General features: G+C 38.0%; 1 protein-coding gene across 2 annotated transcripts in view; it reads left to right on the forward strand.

The window, feature by feature from the left end:
• The window catches only part of KIAA2026 (KIAA2026 ortholog), a 95147-nt gene that overhangs the window by 28531 nt on the left and 47140 nt on the right, over positions 1 to 19476 (forward strand). For both annotated transcript variants that reach the window (XM_004600145.3, XM_055130689.1), the window contains exon 3: positions 14607 to 16024. In XM_004600145.3, the coding sequence (XP_004600202.2) occupies positions 14607 to 16024 (1418 nt within the window). The remainder of the gene's footprint in view (positions 1 to 14606; positions 16025 to 19476) is intronic.

Below are 19476 nucleotides of genomic sequence, written 5' to 3' on the forward strand. Positions count from 1 at the left end.
TTGTGCGTCAGATCAAGTACCATGGAATCAGCTTAACTAGAGAGATGAAAGACCTATAAAAAAAATTACAAAACTCTACTTAAATAAAAGAGGACACAAGCTAGTGAAAACACGTCTCTTGTTCATGGATTGGGAGGATTAATATCATAAAAATGGCAATAGTTCCCCTATACCCAAAGCATTATACAGATTCAGTAAAGTCCCAGTAAGTATGCCTGTGTCATTTTTTAAAGAAATAGATCAAACATTCCTGAAATTTGTATGTGGAATAGTACCCCCCCCACCCCCACCTCTAGGAGCTAAAGCAGTTCTTGGGGAAAAAGAAGATGGGAGGCATCACTTTTCCCAACTTCAAACTGTACTACAAAGTAGTAGTAATTAAAACTGTATTATATTGGAATAAAGACAGACCCTCAGGTCAGTGGAATGGACTTGAATATCCTGAGACAGACCCTCATGTATATGGTCAGTAAAGGAGCAAAAAATATGAAGTGGAGCAAGGAAAACTTCTTCAACAAGTGGTGTTGGGAAAACTGGTCAGCTACATGTAAAAAAAATAATAAAACTCAGACCTCTTTGTAATGCTGTGCACAAAAATCAAATCAAAATGGCTTAAATACTTTGATATCATTGTATCACTGTCATCCTGTTGTTCACGATTTACTCGAGCGGGTGCCAGTAACGCCTCCATTTGTCATCCCAGCCCTGAGATTTTAGTAACCTTTCCTTACTCATCTTTCCTAATGCTCCCGTATTGGAGGCTCTTTCAGGGTCTTGTTACTGCTTTTGGCATATCAAATATGCCACAGGGAGCTTGCCAGGCTCTGCTGTGCGGGCTGGATACTCTCAGTAGCTTGCCGTGCTCTCCGAGAGGCATATATATATATATATATATATATATATATATATTTTTCCTCTATGATTTGTTGCCTACCATCTGAACCCCATCAAATATGGTCTGGTAATTATGGAAAATGGGTAGGGAGTGTCTTATGATGTGTCAGTCCAGGAATATGTTCACTCATATGTGAGGCTCGGCCTGAGCATGTGAAAAGCGGCATAGAGCGTGGTGGTGGTTGGGTAATGGAGGTCAGCTGCCTTAATATTAGACCTGAATTCATAAGATACAATCAGAAAATGTAGGCAGAACTCTGCATGACATTGAAGCTAAAGGTATCTTCAAGGATGAAATACCACTGACCAAGCAAGTCGAAGTAATGTTAAACAAATGGGACTACATTAAACGCAGAAGCTTCTGCACTTCAACAGAAATGATTACCAGCATGGAAAGACAGCCCACAGAATGGGAATAACTTTATCCAACACTCATCTGATAAGAGGTTAATATCCAAGATATACAAGACACTGGTGGAATTAAAAAAAATCCAACCTCATTAAAAAATGAGAAGTGAACAGAAAATTCCTCAAAGAAGAAATATGATGACCAAAAGGCACATGAAATCAAGTGCTCTACATCATTAATTATCAGGGAGATGCAAATCAAAACAATAATGAACTATCATCTCACGTCACAGAGATTGGAACAGATCAAAAGAACAACACATTCTCATCAAAATGATGAAAAAAAATAGGAATAGTACACTGAACACAGTAAGATCAAAGAAGGAATTATACAGAAAGCAGTGTCCTTTAGCTTTACAGCAGATTTACCAAACTTCCAGACCCAAACACCCGTTTACTATTAATTTAGGAAATATAGCCATTTAATGCTAACACTTCTCATTTATGAAAACAGAAGATCTTTCAATCTTTTAATCTTTCAATCTTTTTGTTTTGTCTTCACTTTCTTTTGAAAGTATCTGTATTCAGGTCTTACTTCTTTAGATAAAAATTTCCAAGGCAGGGGCTGGAGTGATAGCACAGTGGGTAGAGTGTTTACCTTGCACACTGCCAACCCGGGTTCGATTCCCAGCATCCCATATGGTCCCTTGAGCACTACCAGGAGTAATTCCTGAGCGCAAAGCTAGGAATAACCCTTGTGCATCACTGGGTGTGACACAAAACAAAACAACAAGTCATCTTCAAAAAAAAAATTTTTTTTTCCAAGGCAGGGGCCAGAGCAATAGAAATAGAGTGTTTGCCTTGCACATGGCCAACCTGCATCTCCAGCATCCTGTGTGGCCCCAAGCCCCACCAGGAATGATTTCTGAGTGCAGAGCCAGGAATAACCCCTGAACATTGCTGGGTATGGTCCAGAAACCAAAAGAAAAACAATATTCCAAGGCACGGCTAGAGAGATACTACAGAGGTTAAATGGTGCTTGCCTTGCACATAACTGACCCCAGTAGACTTCTGGCACCACAAATTGTCCCCTGCACACAGAGCCAGAAATAAGCCTTGAGCACTGTCAGGTTTGACCCCCCCGCCCCGAAGTAAAATAACCAGTGTATTTAAATTTTGTCAATGCTGTTGATAGTGGTATTTTCCTGATACCTCTTTCTACTAGTTCATTTATTGCATTTGGAATGCAGCAGATTTTAAAAATCAGTTTTGTAGCCTGCCACTTTACTGACATGTTATTCCTAGTAGGTTTTGTTTTGGGGGGCTACACTGAACAGTACTCAGGGTTTATTCACACTGTGCTTGGGGAACCATGTATGTAGTACCCATGGATCAAACCCAGGCCTGCCACGCGCAGATCATATACTCAGACTGCTGGGCCTATTTTTCTGATTTCTTTATCATAGTTCTTTTTTTTAAACTGAGATCTTCAAGATTTTCTACATGTTATGTCATCAATAAATAATGATAATTTAATTTCATCCTTTCCAGTTATTTTTTCATTATATTCTTTGCTTGTCTAATTGTTCTTGCTAGGTCTTTCAACATTATCACTGTCACTGTCATTCCATTGCTCATCGATTTGCTCAAGTGGGCACCAGTAACATCTCCATTGTGAGACTTGTTACTGTTTTTGGCATATCAAATACTCCATGGGTAGCTTGCCAGGCTCTGCCATGTGGGCTGGATACTCTGGGTAGCTTGCTGGGCTCTCTGAGAGGGGCAGGGGAATGGAACCCAGGTGGGCCACGTGCAAGGCAAACGCCCTATCTGCTGTGCTCCAGCCCTTCAACATTGTATTGAGTGTAATTGGACATCAGTGCTTTGTTCTTGATCATAGAGGAATTTTTTTTTCAATTTTTCACTCTTGACTGTGGATTAATCCTATATAGCTGCTTTATATAGTTATATTCCTTCTACACTCATTTTGTTAAAGTTTTTTTTTTTAATAAGAATTTTATTTTATTGAATCACTATGTGGAAAATTACAATGCTTTCAGGCTTAAGTTTCAGTTATACATTGCTGAAACAACCATCCCTTCACCAGTGCCCATATCCCACCACCAAAAAAAAAAAAAAAAACCCATACAGTACACCTCCCATCTCGGCCCCCCCCCCGTCCCCCGCCCCCCCCACATTGTAACTGATAAGTTTCGCTTTACTTTCTGTTTACTTTCGTTACATTCAATATTTCAACACAAACCTCACTATTATTGTTAGGAGTACCCCACTAGAGTCAGACCTGTTGTGAAGAGAAATGAGGTCTCTCGGTTTTGGATTTCTGTACGTTAAAGTTTTTTTTTTAATTATAAAAAATGTTGAATCTTGTCAAAAGCTGTGTGTATTGAAATGTTCAGGTAAGTTTTATCCCCTTGTTGGTGTGTAGTGAGTGCATTGTGTTACTGATTTGTGAATGTAAAACCATCCACTTCTCTTGAATTAATCCTGCTTGATCATGATGTATAATTTTTTTAATGTACTGTTAAATTCATTTTGCTGTTAGTTGAATATTTTTACATCCATATTTGTCAGAGATACTTTTTCAGAGCAATATTTCCCAAAGAGGTCACTAACACCCACTGGGAGGAGCTAGAATCCAGGGCATGCTAGTAGTCTCAAATGTAAAAGGTGTTCTTTCTGTTTGTTTAAAGGACATAAATTTCTAGAGGAGGTAAGTGATCTTTTTTTCTGAAGGAGGGGAGAAGGACAAGTAAGTTGGGAAACCTTTAATCTACAGTTTTTTCTTTTTTTCATACTGGTTTTATAATAAAGGTATTGTTGGGTTCATAGAACGTTTTTGGTAGTTTTCCCTTTCCAACTTTATGGAAATATTTGATAAGTATTTGTACTGTTTGATTTTGTTTTTGGTGTTTTGGTTTGGGGGCCACATCCTGCAGTGGTTTGGGCTAACTTCTAGCTCCTGTGCTCAGGAATCATTCCTGTTGGTGCTTGGGTGGCCATATGCAGTGCTAGTTTCAAACCCAGGGCAGTCACATGCAAGACAAGCATCTTGCTATACTATTTTTCTAGCCCCATGAAGGAGAGATGTTATTTGATCATTTGGAAGAATTTACTGCTAAAGCACTGTAGTCCTGAGGTTTTTTTTTTGTAGGGGAGGCTTTTGGTTACTATCTGTTTTACTAATTTTAGGGGTCTGTTTGGGTTTTCTGTTTTTTCCTGACTCAGGCTTGGAATAAAATATGTTTCTAAGAAATTGTGCATTTATTGTTGATTGTTTTTTTTTTTTTTGCTATGCAACTGCCCTTAATACTCTTAGGATCTTTCATGTTTAGCTCTAACAGTGGGCTTCATCTATTTTTGTTTGTCTTTGGGCCACACCTGGTGATGCTCAGACTTACTCCTGGTTCTGTGCTCAGTGATCACTCCTGGAAGGCTCTGGGGACCTGTGTGCAAGGCAAATGCCCTACTTCTTATACTGTCACTCTGACTCCAGTCTCTCTCTTTTTTTAAATTATTCAAAATCTGTTGGCATAAGAAGAAAAATCAGCTTTTCATCTGCTTAGTAGGTTAAAACAGCTTTTAAGAATTTTTGGATTGGGGCTGGAGTGATAGCACAGCGGGTAGGGTGTTTGCCTTGTACGCAGCCAACCCAGGTTCGATTCCCAGCATCCCATATGGTCCCCTGAGCACTTCCAGGAGTAATTCCTGGGTGCAAAGTCAGGAGTAACCCCCGTGCATCACCGAATGTGATCCAAAAAGAAAAAAAAAAAGAATTTTTGGATTATACCCACCTTACAGTGCTCAGAGATTGCTCCCAGCTTAGTGCTTAGGGGTTGCCCTAATCAGAACATGGAGGAATCTCATGATGCCAGGGATGTTTCCTCCTGAATGCAAAGCATGTATTCCTTTCTTTTGAGCTGTCACTTTTGGTTTAAAACAACTTTTTTATTAGAAATTCGGGTTGGCAGCAAGCTAAAAATTCTTACACATATTTTGATATGGTAGTACATCAGTTTTCTAATGGAAATCTGGTATGTTTACCTGATCACTTTGACAATCATGAACCTGAAATTAACTTATTTTTTAAGATACTAAGTTCAGTCATTAGACCTTTGATTTGTTCACTAACGATACATATACTCAGTATTTCTGTTTATACAGTATTCCCCTTTTCTTTCTTTAATTTTTAAAAAATTATTTATTTATTTATTTATTTATTTATTTGCTTTTTGGGCCACACCCAGCAATGTTCAGGACTTATTCCTGGTTCTGCACTCAGGAATTACACCTTGGCGGTGCTTGGGGGACCATATGGGATGCCGGGGATTGAACCCGGGTTGGCTGTGTGCAAGGCCAATGCCCTGTCCGCTGTATTATCTCTCTGGCCCCTCCCCTTTTTATAACCTTTATTTATTTATTTGTTTGTTTGTTTGTTTATTTATTTATTACCTTTTGGGTCACACCCAACAATGTTCAGGGGTTACTTCTGGCTCTGCACTCAAGAACTACTCCTGGCAGTGCTTGGGGAACCATATGGAATATCGGGGATTGAACACAGGTCAGCTATGTGCAAGGCAGATGCCCTACCCGCTGTACCATCGCTCTGGCCCTGCTGTATATCTTTAAAATTTGATTTTCTCATAAGTTTCAAAAATCCAATGTCTTATACTCTTTTTCTTAACCATCCTTATTTATTTGGACAGTAGGGGTCTTTATACTGAACAGAGAGGATCGTCTATTGAATAAGCCTTGTAGTTTAGCCATCCTCAAGTAAATGTTGATAGTCTTGGGACTTACTAGTATACAAAGGCATAATTAGATTAAGAGCTAGCCGTACTATTAAATCAAGTATCCTGAGAAATTTTGGTGAAAGAACCAGTCAGTTTGTAGTTGTCAACTCTTTTTCAGTTGGAGTAATAGACTTATAAGACTGTATATGTTAGACATATCTGCCTATCATTCAATATTCCTCCACCACAGTCCATTGTTCTTCCACATTTCAGCTTTTTTTTCTACTTTCTTTTTGGAAACCTCAGTTCTGTGGTTAGAATCCAAGGATTTGTTTTCTTTTGACTTTGCTCCTGTGCTTTTTGTGTTTATAACCCACATATGAGTGAGATCAGCTGACATTTGTCTTCTGATTTATTTCACTTAGCAAGACACCCCCCCCTTTATTTTTGTCCATGTTGTAGCAAAATGCAAGATTTCATATTTTCTTATTGCTAAATACTATTCTGTTGTGTATATGTACAATAAGTTCTTTGTTCACTTGGGCACTTGGAGTATATTTCCATGTGTTGGCTGTTGTAAATAATGCGTCAGTGAATATAGGAGTGCATATATATTTTTAGATTATTTTTTATTCAATGAATATACATTAGTGAAATTGTAGGATCATACAGTAGCTCTGTTTTTGCTACTTTGAGAAATTTTTTCAGAGGTTGGACTTGTTATTTTTCACTTTCTAAAAACGGTATTCTTACAGGTACGACATGATAGTTCATTACAGTTTGTCTTGCATTTTTCCTTACAATGGGTGATACTGAACATTTTTTTAATGTTGCTGTTGGCAATCTACATGTCTTTTTGTTTTGGTGAAGTGTCTGTTCAGCTCCCCTTTCTCTCTTTGTAATTTTTTGGTGGAGGGAGTCCAAGAATATGATACACATCTTTTGTGTTCAGGGTCTACTCCCAGTTCTGTGCTCAGGGATCACTCCTGCTATTGGTACTCGGGAAATCATGTAATGCCAGGGATCTAACTGGGGTTGACTACATGCAAGGCAAGTGCCTCAAGCTTCTACTGTCTTCTCATTTTTTTTCATGTAGGTATTTTGTTGGTGTTTTCTGTGAGTTTCTTATATATCTGAATATTAATCCTTTAATAGATATAATATCCTTTAAAAGGTATGTAAATATTTTCTCCCACTGATAGGATGTCTTTGTGTTTTGTTTTTTGGGGGATCATACTAGGTGGTGCTCAGAGCTTACTCCTGCCTAGCACCCTACCTGCTGTACGATTGCCCCAGTCTGTATGCCTTTGTTTTAAATAGTAAACTGAGCTGAAGCATTTTACTTTGATGTATTCCCATTTGTTTGATTTTTATGTTCAGGGACTTGCTGTTGGACTAGAAATGCTGAAGACATAACTACTATTTTACTTTGTTCTCATAAACATCTTTTATGATTTCAGATTTAATATTCAAGATCTTTTTATTTTTATTGTTTTGTAGGAGCCACACCTGGTAGTACTTGAGGATGACAAGGGCCACCCCAAGGAATTCTTTTGGGCCATTTTGTGTCCTCAGAGAGTGGAACTTCAACTATCCAAGTGATGTGCTTGAATCCACATCCTGCCTATTCAAATCATTGGTCCATTTGGAATTAATTTTTTGCATTTGACTTTTTTCCTCTTGGCTCCTTTATGATAGTTTAATTTTCCATATATTGTATGTAGAAGGTTTAATTCTGGGCTCCCAATTCTGATTCACAGGTCTGTGTCTGTCTTATTTTAATTCCACTTTATTTTGATTATTTTGAGTTAGTGGTATATTTTTAAATCAGGGAGAACCATGCCTCCATTCATCTTTTTACTCAGGATTGCATTGGCTATTTGGAGTCTTTTTGGTTTCATACAAATTTCAGTCATTTTTGTTCTTTTTTTTTTCTTGAAGAATAATAATTTTTATAAGAATTGCATTGAATTTTATAATACTTTGAATAGGGTGACCATTTTCACAATATTATTCTTTGAACTCATGAGCGTGTAATATAAAGATATCTCTTCTTTCTAACAGTTCTTAGAGGTTTCAGGACACAAGTTCGTAAGCTGCTTTGTTGTGGCACCAGTATCTTATTCTTACGATAAAATTGTCAGTGGGATTATTTCCTTTATCTCTACTAGTTCCCTTGTTTACATATAAAAATACAACAAATTTTTGTATTCTGTACCCTGCCATTTACTAGTTTCTAATAGTTTTTTATTTACTAAATGGGTTACCAGAAATGGTGATATATCTTTGATTACTTCATATATTGTATAAACTTACTGGTATTTTATTATTAAAATGTTCTGTACACTTCTGTGAAGCAAAACCTATGATTTAGGAGATTGGATAGAAAGTACAGTGGTTAAAACACTGGCCTTGCCTGTAGTTGACTCTGGTTCAATTCTTGGCGCCATAGATGGTCCTCTTAACATCACCAGGAGTGATCCCTGAACATAGACTCAGGAGTAACCCTGTGCAGTACCAGGAGTGGTTCAAAAACAAACAAGACCATGAAAACAGAAAAACAAATTTAACAAAATAATAGTGACTTGGGCTGGAATGATAGCACAGCGGGTAGGGCGTTTGCCTTGCATGCGGCCAACCCGGGTTCAATTCCTCCATCCCTCTTGGAGAGCCAGACAAGCTGCCGATAATATCCTGCCTGCATGGCAGAGTCTGGCAAGCTATCCATGGCGTATTCGATATGCCAAAACCAGTAACAAGTCTCACAGTGGAGACGTTACTGGTGCCCGCTTGAGCAAATCAATGAACAATGGGATGACAGTGGTGCAGTGCTATAGTAAATCCAGGTACTTTAAAGCATAGTTTTTCTTTTGTTTTTATTTTTGTGTCATACCCAGTAAGCCTGTACTTGGGGATCTGCTTTGAGGGATCACTTATGGAGGGTTCGGTGAAGTATATGGGGTGCCAGGGATTGAATCCAAGGACTCTCCTGGAAGGCTTGGGAGACTGTATGCGGTGCCATATATCAAACTTGGTTCATCTCTGTGCAAGGCAGGTGCTCTACTATTGTACAGTTTTTCTTTGTAAATGTGATTACTCATGAGCAGTATTCCTGCTAAAATTATACAAGATCAAAATATCTTAGGCATAGCTTGCTAGTAGTTTATGTAATTCGGGTAAATAGTCTCCAAGTTAATAAGAATCAACAGAAAGTGAGGACTTATCCAGGAAAAGAAAATTTTTTACCTTCAAGACTTTTTTGTTTTATTTTCTATAGCAATCCTAGCAGTGCTCAGAGAATACTCCCAGCTCTATGCCCAGGTGTCACTGCTGGAAATGTTTAGGGGACCATGTGGTGTGGGAATCAAACCGGGGCCTTCTGCATGAGAAGTATATGCTCAGCCCACTGAGCTCAAACAGCCATCTCTCCATCTTTCTGTGGTACTCAGGGCTTACTCCTGGCTCTGCACTGGGGGGACTGACCTGGCAGGCTTGGGGGACTGTATGCAATGCTGGAGATTAAGCTCCAGTCAGCTTGTCCAAGGTAAGCACCCTACCTGCTCTACTGTTGCCCCAGCCGCAGAATACCATGTTGTATTTTGAACACACGTCTCTCTCTTTCTCTGACCTCTCATCTCTCTACATGTCTTGCAATAAAATTATTTTGCTTCACAAAAAAAAAATGGACAGACTGCATACATAAACTTGGTTTTTGGTTAGCATCCATGCCCTATACCCCGCACTACTGAGATGTGAGAGATTCAGTCTCCCCTTTAAGGGACTGTTCTGCCTTAAGATGGCTTACACCAGACTGCACTTTGTTTCTGCATCTCATTCCTCTTCAGTACTCATAATCTGAGACTGTATTCATTATCTTTCTCTGAAAGGAACAATATGTGTGTGTTGTTGTTGTTGCTGTTGATCTTGCCATACCCAGTAGTGCCCAAGTCTTGCTCTTGGTTCTATGTTCAGGGGCTACTCCTATTGGTGCTTGGTGGACTATATAAGTGCCAGTGCCATAGTTGCCAGCATTGTGCCCCAGATATATGTCATGACCAATATTTTCTAATAGCTCGGCAGACATACCATTGCCTAAATTGCCTTTTTTTTTTTGGTGGGGGGGGTTACACCCAGTAATGTTTAGGGGTTACTCAGGAATTACCTCCTGATGGTGCTCGGGGGACCATATGAGATGCTGGGATCAAACCTGGGTCTGCATCATGCAAGGCAAACACCCCGATGTAGTATCGATCTCGTCCCCAGCATTTGTTTTTTTTTTTTTTTTAAAGATCAAGCCAGTTGGTATTAACTTTGGCCTATCAGTGACAAAATGTGTGTGTTTATGTGTTTGTATATATTTTTTCTTCTGACTTACTTGATAATAGAGTAAAAAATTTTTTGACCCGGGGTTGCAGGTCACACCTGGCAGTGCTCAGGAATTACTCCTGACTGTATGCTGAGAGAGCACTCCTGGAGTGCACAGGAGACCATATATGGTACCAGGGATTGGACTCAATTTGACTGCCTGCAAGGAGAGTTGTACTGACACTCTCATCCTGAATAAATAAAATTTGAAATTACCATACCACTAATCTGAATAGGGCATAAGTTGTTATCTACTACTCTAGGGAAAATGAAGACATTAATTTTTTAGGCTTAACTTCCCCTTTTATTTTTTTCCTTAACACTAGCTGTTTCTCTTTTCACCTATAGAAACAGAATTGTGGTAAAGTTGACCTGATCTATTTTAATACCATACATACTAAATAAAGTCACCTTATGATAGCTAGTATTGCAACAGACACAGTTGTCTATTGCTACTAATATGGTTGTTACAAAGTATTATTTTAGTATTACCTTAGAAATGTTCACATTATTGTCAAAGCCTAAAATTAATGAGTAGTATACTAGCCTTTCATTCCTAATTAATTCTAAATAAGAACTAAAGTACTTTAATGATTTTCCATGCAACTGTTATTTTATAGTATATTTTAATTCTGTTTTACTTTTTTAAAATCCACAAAACATTTTATTGCTTTATGCCGTGTTTGCATATTGACATTTCTATTACCAGTCTTTAAGCTCTTTTCCCACCTCTGAGCTTCAGTTAAGGATCACTGTCCTTCCAACTAAGGACATTTTGGGCCAGAGTGATAATAGAGCACTTGCCTTGTATGCAGCCCACTAGAGTTTAATCTCTGGTACCCCATATGGTCATATGAGTGATTCCTGAACACAGAGCCAGAAGTAAATCCTGAGATTTACTGCAGACTGCTAGGTATGACACAGAAACCAAAAAGGAAAATCAACTAAGGATTTCTTTCAGAATTTCCTTTAAATGGGGTTCTGTTTATCAGAAATATTGAGTATTTGTTTGAAAACACCTTTATTATTTTTCTCAGTTTTTAGATTTGTATTTTGGACCAAACCTGGCTATATTCAGGGCCTAGCCCTAGCTCCGTCTCAAGGATTGCTCCTGGCTGTGCTCAGGCAGTCATGTGGTACTGGGGATGAAACCCGGGCCTTGTGCAATGCAAAACATGCACTGAATTTAGACCATTGAGCTGTCTCTCCAGCCTTTCCCTGCATTTTTTCCTTTGAATGTAAATTTGGATTAATACTTTATAAGAACATTGAAAATAATCTGTTGTCTGCTAGAGTTAAATTTTGGTCTTAGACCAACTATAAAAGTTTCTCTTTTTATTTCCATATGTTGTCTCTAACTCTTCAAAACTCTTACTATTTTGGGGGGAGATTGAGAGGTTACACACAAGCTGTGCTCAGGGGCTGGGAGGCACTTTTCCTACTACACCTGGTAGGGCAATGGCCTTGGCCAACAATGTGGTGCTGTCAGTGGTGCCTAGGGTATGTTATTTTTTTTATAGTATGATCTTTACCCATGCTTCCAGTTTCTTTTAAATGCTGTGTTTTTATGTTCTATAATTTCTGTATTTATCTCTACATTTTGGGCATCAGTTTTATTTTTTTGACCCTATGTTACCTTATTTCCATTTATATATGATTATCTTGATATGTGAACTTATTTGTTGAAAGAAGCCAGAGGCACACCCAGTGGTGCTCAGGTCTTGACTTAATTTGGGCTTTTTGCTCAGGGATCACTCCAACCAGTGTTTAGGGGACTGTTGGTGGTGCCAGTGATTGAACCAGAGTTGGCCATAAATGCGTGAAGCAAGCACCTTCACCCTTGTGTTATCTTTCTGGCCTCTGAATTTATTTATCAATGTAACAGTGGGCCTACATATAATGGTCTGGGTATAAAGCATTGGGGGCTTAGGTATAATCCTTTGTTTTTGTTTTTAAATTTTTTATTAGCAAATCACCATGAGATACAGTTGCAAACTTATGAACTTTCGTGTTTGCATTTTAGTCATACAATGATTGTTTACCCATCCCTCCACCAGTGCCCATTCTCCTCCACCAATGTTCCCAGTATCACTCCCATCACCCCCACCCATCCCCCACCACCCCACCCTGTGTCTGAGGCAGGGCATTCCCTTTTGTTTTCTGTCCTTTGGGGTGTTGTGGCTTGCAATAGAGATATTGAGTGGCCATCATGTTCGGTCTATATTTTTTTTTCTGTTCAAATAAGTACTTGAGAGCAATTTTAGAATAAGACTACATTAAACTCATTTCTTAATGTGGTTTTTTGTTTGTTTGTTTTCTGAGTACTCAGGAAATCGGAATGTTATCAGTAATGAATCCAGAAGGGAGTCAATTTACAGTTATAAATTCCTAGGGAGATGCCATTATTTTCTGTCTACCACTCCCGTTATGAAGACTATTTTCCTTCAGTTGTCCTAGTTGAAAACAGGATAAGGAATTGTTGTTTCTGCTATACCCTTCAACTGATTATATGGGATTTTAGAATTCCAACTTTGTACCAGATTCTACTGGCTCACTGCCACTCCAATTATATAAGCATATTTGAAAATATTTGAGCTTTCCTAAGAGTATGAAGTGTTAGATACTCAAATGTAATAAATACATCACATCACAAATTACATTAAAAATGTTTAATAAACAGCAAGAATTAATAAATAACAAAGTAGATACATCTCAGCCAAAAATACAAAAGTGTTGGGACTAGGGAGAGTACTGGGATTAAGGTGTGAGCCTTGTTTGCAGGAGGATCTTGATTCAGTCCCCAGCACCAAATGGTTCATTGAGTATCACTCATTGCAATCCTGGATGGATGCTTCTGAGCATCACCAGGTGTTTGTCCTGGAGGCCCCAAAGCACTGCTGGAGTGGCCCAAGTATTCTCTGCACTGCAGATTCCAAGCAGGTACCCATCCTTGGGCCATTAAAAATCTTTCTTTGTGGAGGGATACATATGATAGATCAGAACTTTGCTCACTTTTTATTGGGGCTTTTCTTTTATTATTAGTTGTATTCCTTAAAATTTCTAGGTACAAGTAACTTATGAAATATGTGTTTTGCAAACAAACCGTCCTATTCTGTGTACCTTTTGATGGTCTCTTACTTTTTTTCTTTGTTACCCTCCCCCGCCCACTTCTCTCTTTTCACATCAAGACACATATTGTGCCAGTGTTATAGTAGAGTTTAAGGGAAGCACATATCCCTTTTAAAGACAAGTCTTTAGAAACAGAAAAGCTTTTACTCTTGATAGTGTCCAGTTTCATTTTGTTTTTAGTGCCATATTTAAAAACATTGTCTAATCCAAGATCACAAAGATTTATGTCAATATCCTCATCTTATTAACTTTCTAAAAATAAGGGCGTTGTATAACAGTACCAGAAAAGAAAAACTTGAATAGGAACGGGGTTACCACGCCTAATGGTGCTCAAGAAATATTCCTGGTTTTGTAGTTAGATACTGTTTTTGGTGATGACTGGGAGACGGTGCGAAACTTGGAATTAAACTTCTTATATACAAAATATTCATTCAGCCCATTGAGCTCTCTCTAGTAAAGAAAGAAACCACCCCATAATCTTATCAGTCTAAGAGCCATTTATCTTTGCAATATTGTTACCTTCTTATTCAGTGAGTGCATATTTTTATTTGTTGCCAGTTTTGTTATGTACTGTGGGATTTTGCTAGGGTTCTTTTTGTGTGTGTGTTTATGTGTAATATTTTTAATTTCAATTTTAAGGCTGTATAACGAAGTAAACTTTCTAATTATGTAGTATATTTCTTTATAGTTTTGTTTCCCTCATGTGTTAAAACTGTACTTAATACTGGCAAGCCCATTTTTGCTTCTACTGAATTATTTTCTTGGTATAACTTCCTAGCAATGAAATTATAGGGTTAAAGGATGTTGACATATGAAAAGTTCTGTTACTTCTGGAAAATACTAAACTGTGCTTTTGTGTAGTAAACATTCTTTAAATTTTATTTTATTTTGAAGTTGATGCACATAAGTTGAATAATTTCATTTTGGTAATAATTTCAGTAAAGTTCAAGACCTTGTTGAGGTCTTACTTGTTCATGTTGAGGGAAATACGCTACATCTGTGGTACTGATAGTTAAAACTAGGACAGACAAGTCCCAAGTTATATTGTGAACTGAAGATAAATATGGCATACTTAAAATTTAGTATACTTTTGCTTATAATTTGTTTGATTTTCTTTAGGCTTCGGGAGCAAGAACGAAAAGAAGCAGAGGAAGCTAGTCAAAAGGAAATAGAGGAATGGGAAAGAAAACTTCTAGCTCAAGCATCTCCAACTTGTATGGAGACCATGTGGGAAATTCCAGCTATCGGACATTTCCTTTGTTTAGCCCAACAAATTCTAAATTTGCCAGAAATAGTCTTTTATGAATTGGAACGTTGTCTTCTGATGCCTCAGTGCAATGCTTTTCTATCCAAAATAATGACTTCTCTATTAAGTCCTCCCCATCGCAGACCTACCTTACATAGAAGACCTACTTTGCCTTATAGGACCTGGGAAGCAGCACTGAGACAGAAAGTACAGCAGTGGTACACTGCTGTAGGGCAGACAGAAAATCCTGATAACTGTGCTGAAAAACTTGGGTTGTGTCCTCAGTTTTTTAAAGTTCTTGGAGAAGTTAATCCCTTGGAAGAAAAACCTTTTCATGAACTACCTTTCTACCAAAAAGTGTGGCTACTTAAGGGTCTTTGTGATTTTGTGTATGAAACGCAAAAAGAAGTTCAAGATGCTGTGCTTGGACAGCCTATTCATGAATGCAGGGAAGTTATCCTTGGTTATGATTATTTGGAGAATGCTTATGTCCATTTCCCACAGTTCTGTGGTGCCGATGTTCGGATTTATAAACAAAGACCTTTTCAGGCCCCAGAATTTCCAGTTCCACCAATAAAGATACAAAGAGTACCTCGAATTAAACTGGAGAAATTAAAGTGTGACTATGTTAGTCCTAGTAATGGAGAACACAGGTGTACTGGAGAAAGTCTGCCCTCTGCCCACCAAAAAGAACAAGGAATTAATTTTGATTCAACTTGCTGCCCTGCTAAAATGAGCTTGGATAATCATGATATCTCTGTTGAAATGGAAGTGAAATCCAACTGTGAAATAAGAATCCGCAGGCTCTGCGAAATTAAAAAAAATGATTGTTTTAAAGAAAATTTAGAGAAACCAGGGAGTCCAGGGGAAGTTACTGGCTTTGGAGAGCCTCTCAGTCCGGGTGAAATAAGGTTTATAGAAAATCAGGAAAAATATGGCGAAGCTTCCAGAGTAAAGCCTGAACCCAGTCCACTGAAAGAAAATGCTCTAAAATCTTGCCAAATTCATGTAAATGGAAGTCACGGTGACCACCCAGAAATTAACTGCCACAAAGTTGTAAGGGATTTTCTATTAGAGCAGTCACTGCAGAGCCACAAGAAATTCAAACTAACTAAAATGAGAGCAAAAAAGAAGAAAAAGAAAAAAAAGAAACTGAAAGATGTTCTGAATGAAAATTTACAGAGAAAGCGTGAAGGTCTTCATTCTCTTACGTTCAAGTCTTATAAACCTGAGATCCAGAATAAGTTATTGATCATCAAAAAGAAAGCAAAACACAAGAAGCACAAATCTGGTAAGCTAACACAAATGGTGAGCATCTTCTTTAAACATACTTAAAGTTGACCTTTTAATTAGGTTATCATGGAAAATGATTGACAGAATAAAATGCACATATATGTGTATGCTTGTTTGTATATGTTTTTAAGGGTCAAATTTTTTATTACCCCCCATGATTAAAACTGTGCAAGTTACTTAATATATTAACAGAAAATTTCTGCTGTAATACATTTGAACTTAATTTTGCAGCTAAAAAAATTTGTACATTGTGTTTTACTTTTTCTGAACCAATTTCTGAATAAGTGATGGGTTTTTTAACTGAAAAGCCCAGTACAATGCATTGGAAAAACTGATGCTGTGAGATATTTCCAACACTAAAGTTCATAGCAACTAGTTCTTAATCAGATTATCTTTCTGGGTCTCAGTTTTTTCCTAAATCTGTATTTTTCAGTACTCTGTATTCAGTATATATTTTTATGTACATACTGAAGAAATGTGAACTGTTGGGAAATTGCATTTTTAAGAGATGAAGAAGTTTAATAAGAGCATTTACAAATTAGTCTTAAAATTGAAATAAATTTAATATATTTATCATAAACCTATTTAATACTACACAAAAATAATGTAAATAGTCTTCAGTGGTTTATTGATCTGGTTTTTTACTCTAGCTATTTTCATTTCTTACTGTCTACCTAAATCAGCTTTTGTTTCAGTAAGTGAATTAGCAGCTCATCAACTCATTTAACTTTAATAAAAAGCTAATTGTGAAAAGTTGAATTGTTACTGAAAAGTGTTGCTCTGTATCAACATTATTTACAGATTTCATTTTTTTATTCTTCCCCTTAGTAACATAGAAAATTAACATCAACAATAATTCAATGATGATTTGGCAAACAAGGCAGGGAAATTTACTTAGTGGCTGTAGTTGCTACACTTTAGTGGGCTTTTATGTTTTGTTTCATTTGGGGGTCACCCCAGCGGTGCTCAGAGCTTACTCCTGGCTCTGCACACAGGGATCACGCCTGACGGTCCAATGTAGGGTGCAAGGGATTCAACCCTTGTCAGCCATAAACAAGGCAAGTGTCTTACACACCCTCCAGCTCCAGCACTTTAGTTTTTTTAATCATTGAATACAAATAAATGAGTTTTTGAATGTTTAGTGTATCATTGATAAAAATCATGTCAGTGTCAGCCTAAAGAAGTAGTAAAAGTAAAATTCACTATGACGAATAAGAATTTATTGAAATGAAAATTTATTGAAATGAAAACACTGGTCCACATTATCTAGATGACAAAAAGCTACAATAAAGTTTCAGATGTAATACTTTAATTTTTTTTCCTTTTTTTTTTTTTTTTGAGTCATACCCGGCAATGCACAGTGGTTACTCCTGGCTTTGCAATCAGGAATTACTCTTGGTACTGCTCGGGGGACCATATAGGTTGCTAGGAATCGAACCCGGGTCAGCCGCATGCAGGGCAAATGCCCTGCCTGCTATACTATTGCTCCAGTCCCAAAATTTTATATTTTTTTAAGTTGTATAAATTTAGTTTGGTCTGACAATGATTTTTTAAAATATTAGCCATTAAAATACTATATGGTATATATTTGAAAAGTTTTTACTTCTAAAGTATATACTGCTGTTTTATTAATAGCATCTGACCTAGAATTTTCTCTTATTTATGACCTACTGATCATTTGTTCAAAGACAGTTTTGATTTTTGGTGGCTTATAAAGTATAAAAATATTGATATAGTTTCTTCATAGACTCTACCAGTAACAGAATAAAAACATTGGATTAAAAGGAATTTGTTTTTTTTAATTTTTTTCTAATTTTTAATTAGTGAATCACCGTGAGGGTACAGTTACAGATTTATACAATTTTGTGCTCATGTTTCCCTCATACAAGGTTCGAGAACCCATCCCTTCACCAGTGCCCATTCTCCACCACCAGTAAACCCAGCATCCCTCCCCAAACCCATCTCCCCCCACCCCACCCTGCCACTGTGGCAGGGCATTCCCTTCTGTTCTCTCTCTAATTAGCTATTGTGGTTTGCAATAAAGGTGTTGAGTGGCCACTGTGCTCAGTCTCTAGCCCTCATTCAGCCCGAAACTCCCTTCCCCCGAATGGCCTTCGACTACATTATAGTTGGTGATCCCTTCTCTGAGTTGCCCTAAAAGGAATTTGTTTTAAGAGCAAAGTATTGCTCCATTTTTTCAAATGGAAGTTTTTTGTTTGTTTGTTTGTTTTTAATTTTATTGAATCACCATAAGATAGTACAAGCTTTAATGTTTGGGTTACCATCACACAGTGATCAAACACCTATCCCTCCACCAGTGCACATTCCCCACCACCAGTATCCCCGGTATACACCCCCCTTCCCACCCTCCCCCTGCCTCCATGACAGACAATATTCCCCATACTCTCTCTCTCTGCTTTTGGGCATCATGGCTTGAAAGGCTTTCATATTTGATCTATTATCTACGCACACATCTCCCATCCCGACTGATTCCTCCAGCCATCATTTTCTTAGTGATCCCTTCTCTATTACAGCTGCCTTCTCCCCTCCGTTCATGAAGCAGTCTTCCAGCTATGGGGCAATTCTCCTGGCCCTTGTGTCTGTCCTTGGATGTCAACCTCATGTGATGTTACTCTATACTCCACACCTGAGTGTAGTCCTTCTATGTCTGTCCCTCTCTTTTTGACTCATTTCACTTAGCATGATACTCTCCATGTCTGTCTACTTATATGCAAATTTCATGACTTCATCTCTCCTTAACAGCTGCATAGTATTCCATTGTGTAGATATACCAAAGTTTCTTTAACCAGTCGTCTGTTCTCGGGCATTTGGATTGTTTCCAGATTTTGGCTATTGTGAACAGTGCTGCAATGGACATATAGGTACAGATGTCATTTCTACTGTTCTTTTTTGCATCCTCGGGATATATTCCCACAAGTGGTATTGCCAAGTCATATGGAAGCTCAATTTCTAGTTTTTGAAGGACTGTCCATATTGTTTTCCAGAAAGCCTGGACCAGACAGCATTCCCACCAACAGTGAAAGAGCATCCCCTTTTCCTTGCATCCATGCCAGCACTGGTTGCTTTTGTTCTTTTGAATGTGTGCCAGTCTCTGTGGTGTGAGATGATACTCATTGTTGTTTTGATTTGCATCTCCCTGATGACTAGCAATGTGGAGCATTTTTTCATTTGCTTTTTGGCCATTTGTATTTCTTTTTTGAGGAAACTTCTGTTCATTTCTTTACCCCACATTTTGCTTTTTTTTTTTTTTGGGTCACACCCGGCGATGCTCAGGGGTTACTCCTGGCTCTGCACTCAGGAATCACCCCTGGCAGTGCTCGGGGGACCATATGGGATGCTGGGAATTGAACCCGGGTCGGCCGCGTGCAAGGCAAATGCCCTACCCGCTGTGCTATCACTCCAGCCCCCCTTTACCCCACATTTTGATAG

The sequence above is a fragment of the Sorex araneus genome, chromosome 1 (assembly GCF_027595985.1).
Source record: "Sorex araneus isolate mSorAra2 chromosome 1, mSorAra2.pri, whole genome shotgun sequence".
NCBI lineage: Eukaryota > Metazoa > Chordata > Mammalia > Eulipotyphla > Soricidae > Sorex > Sorex araneus.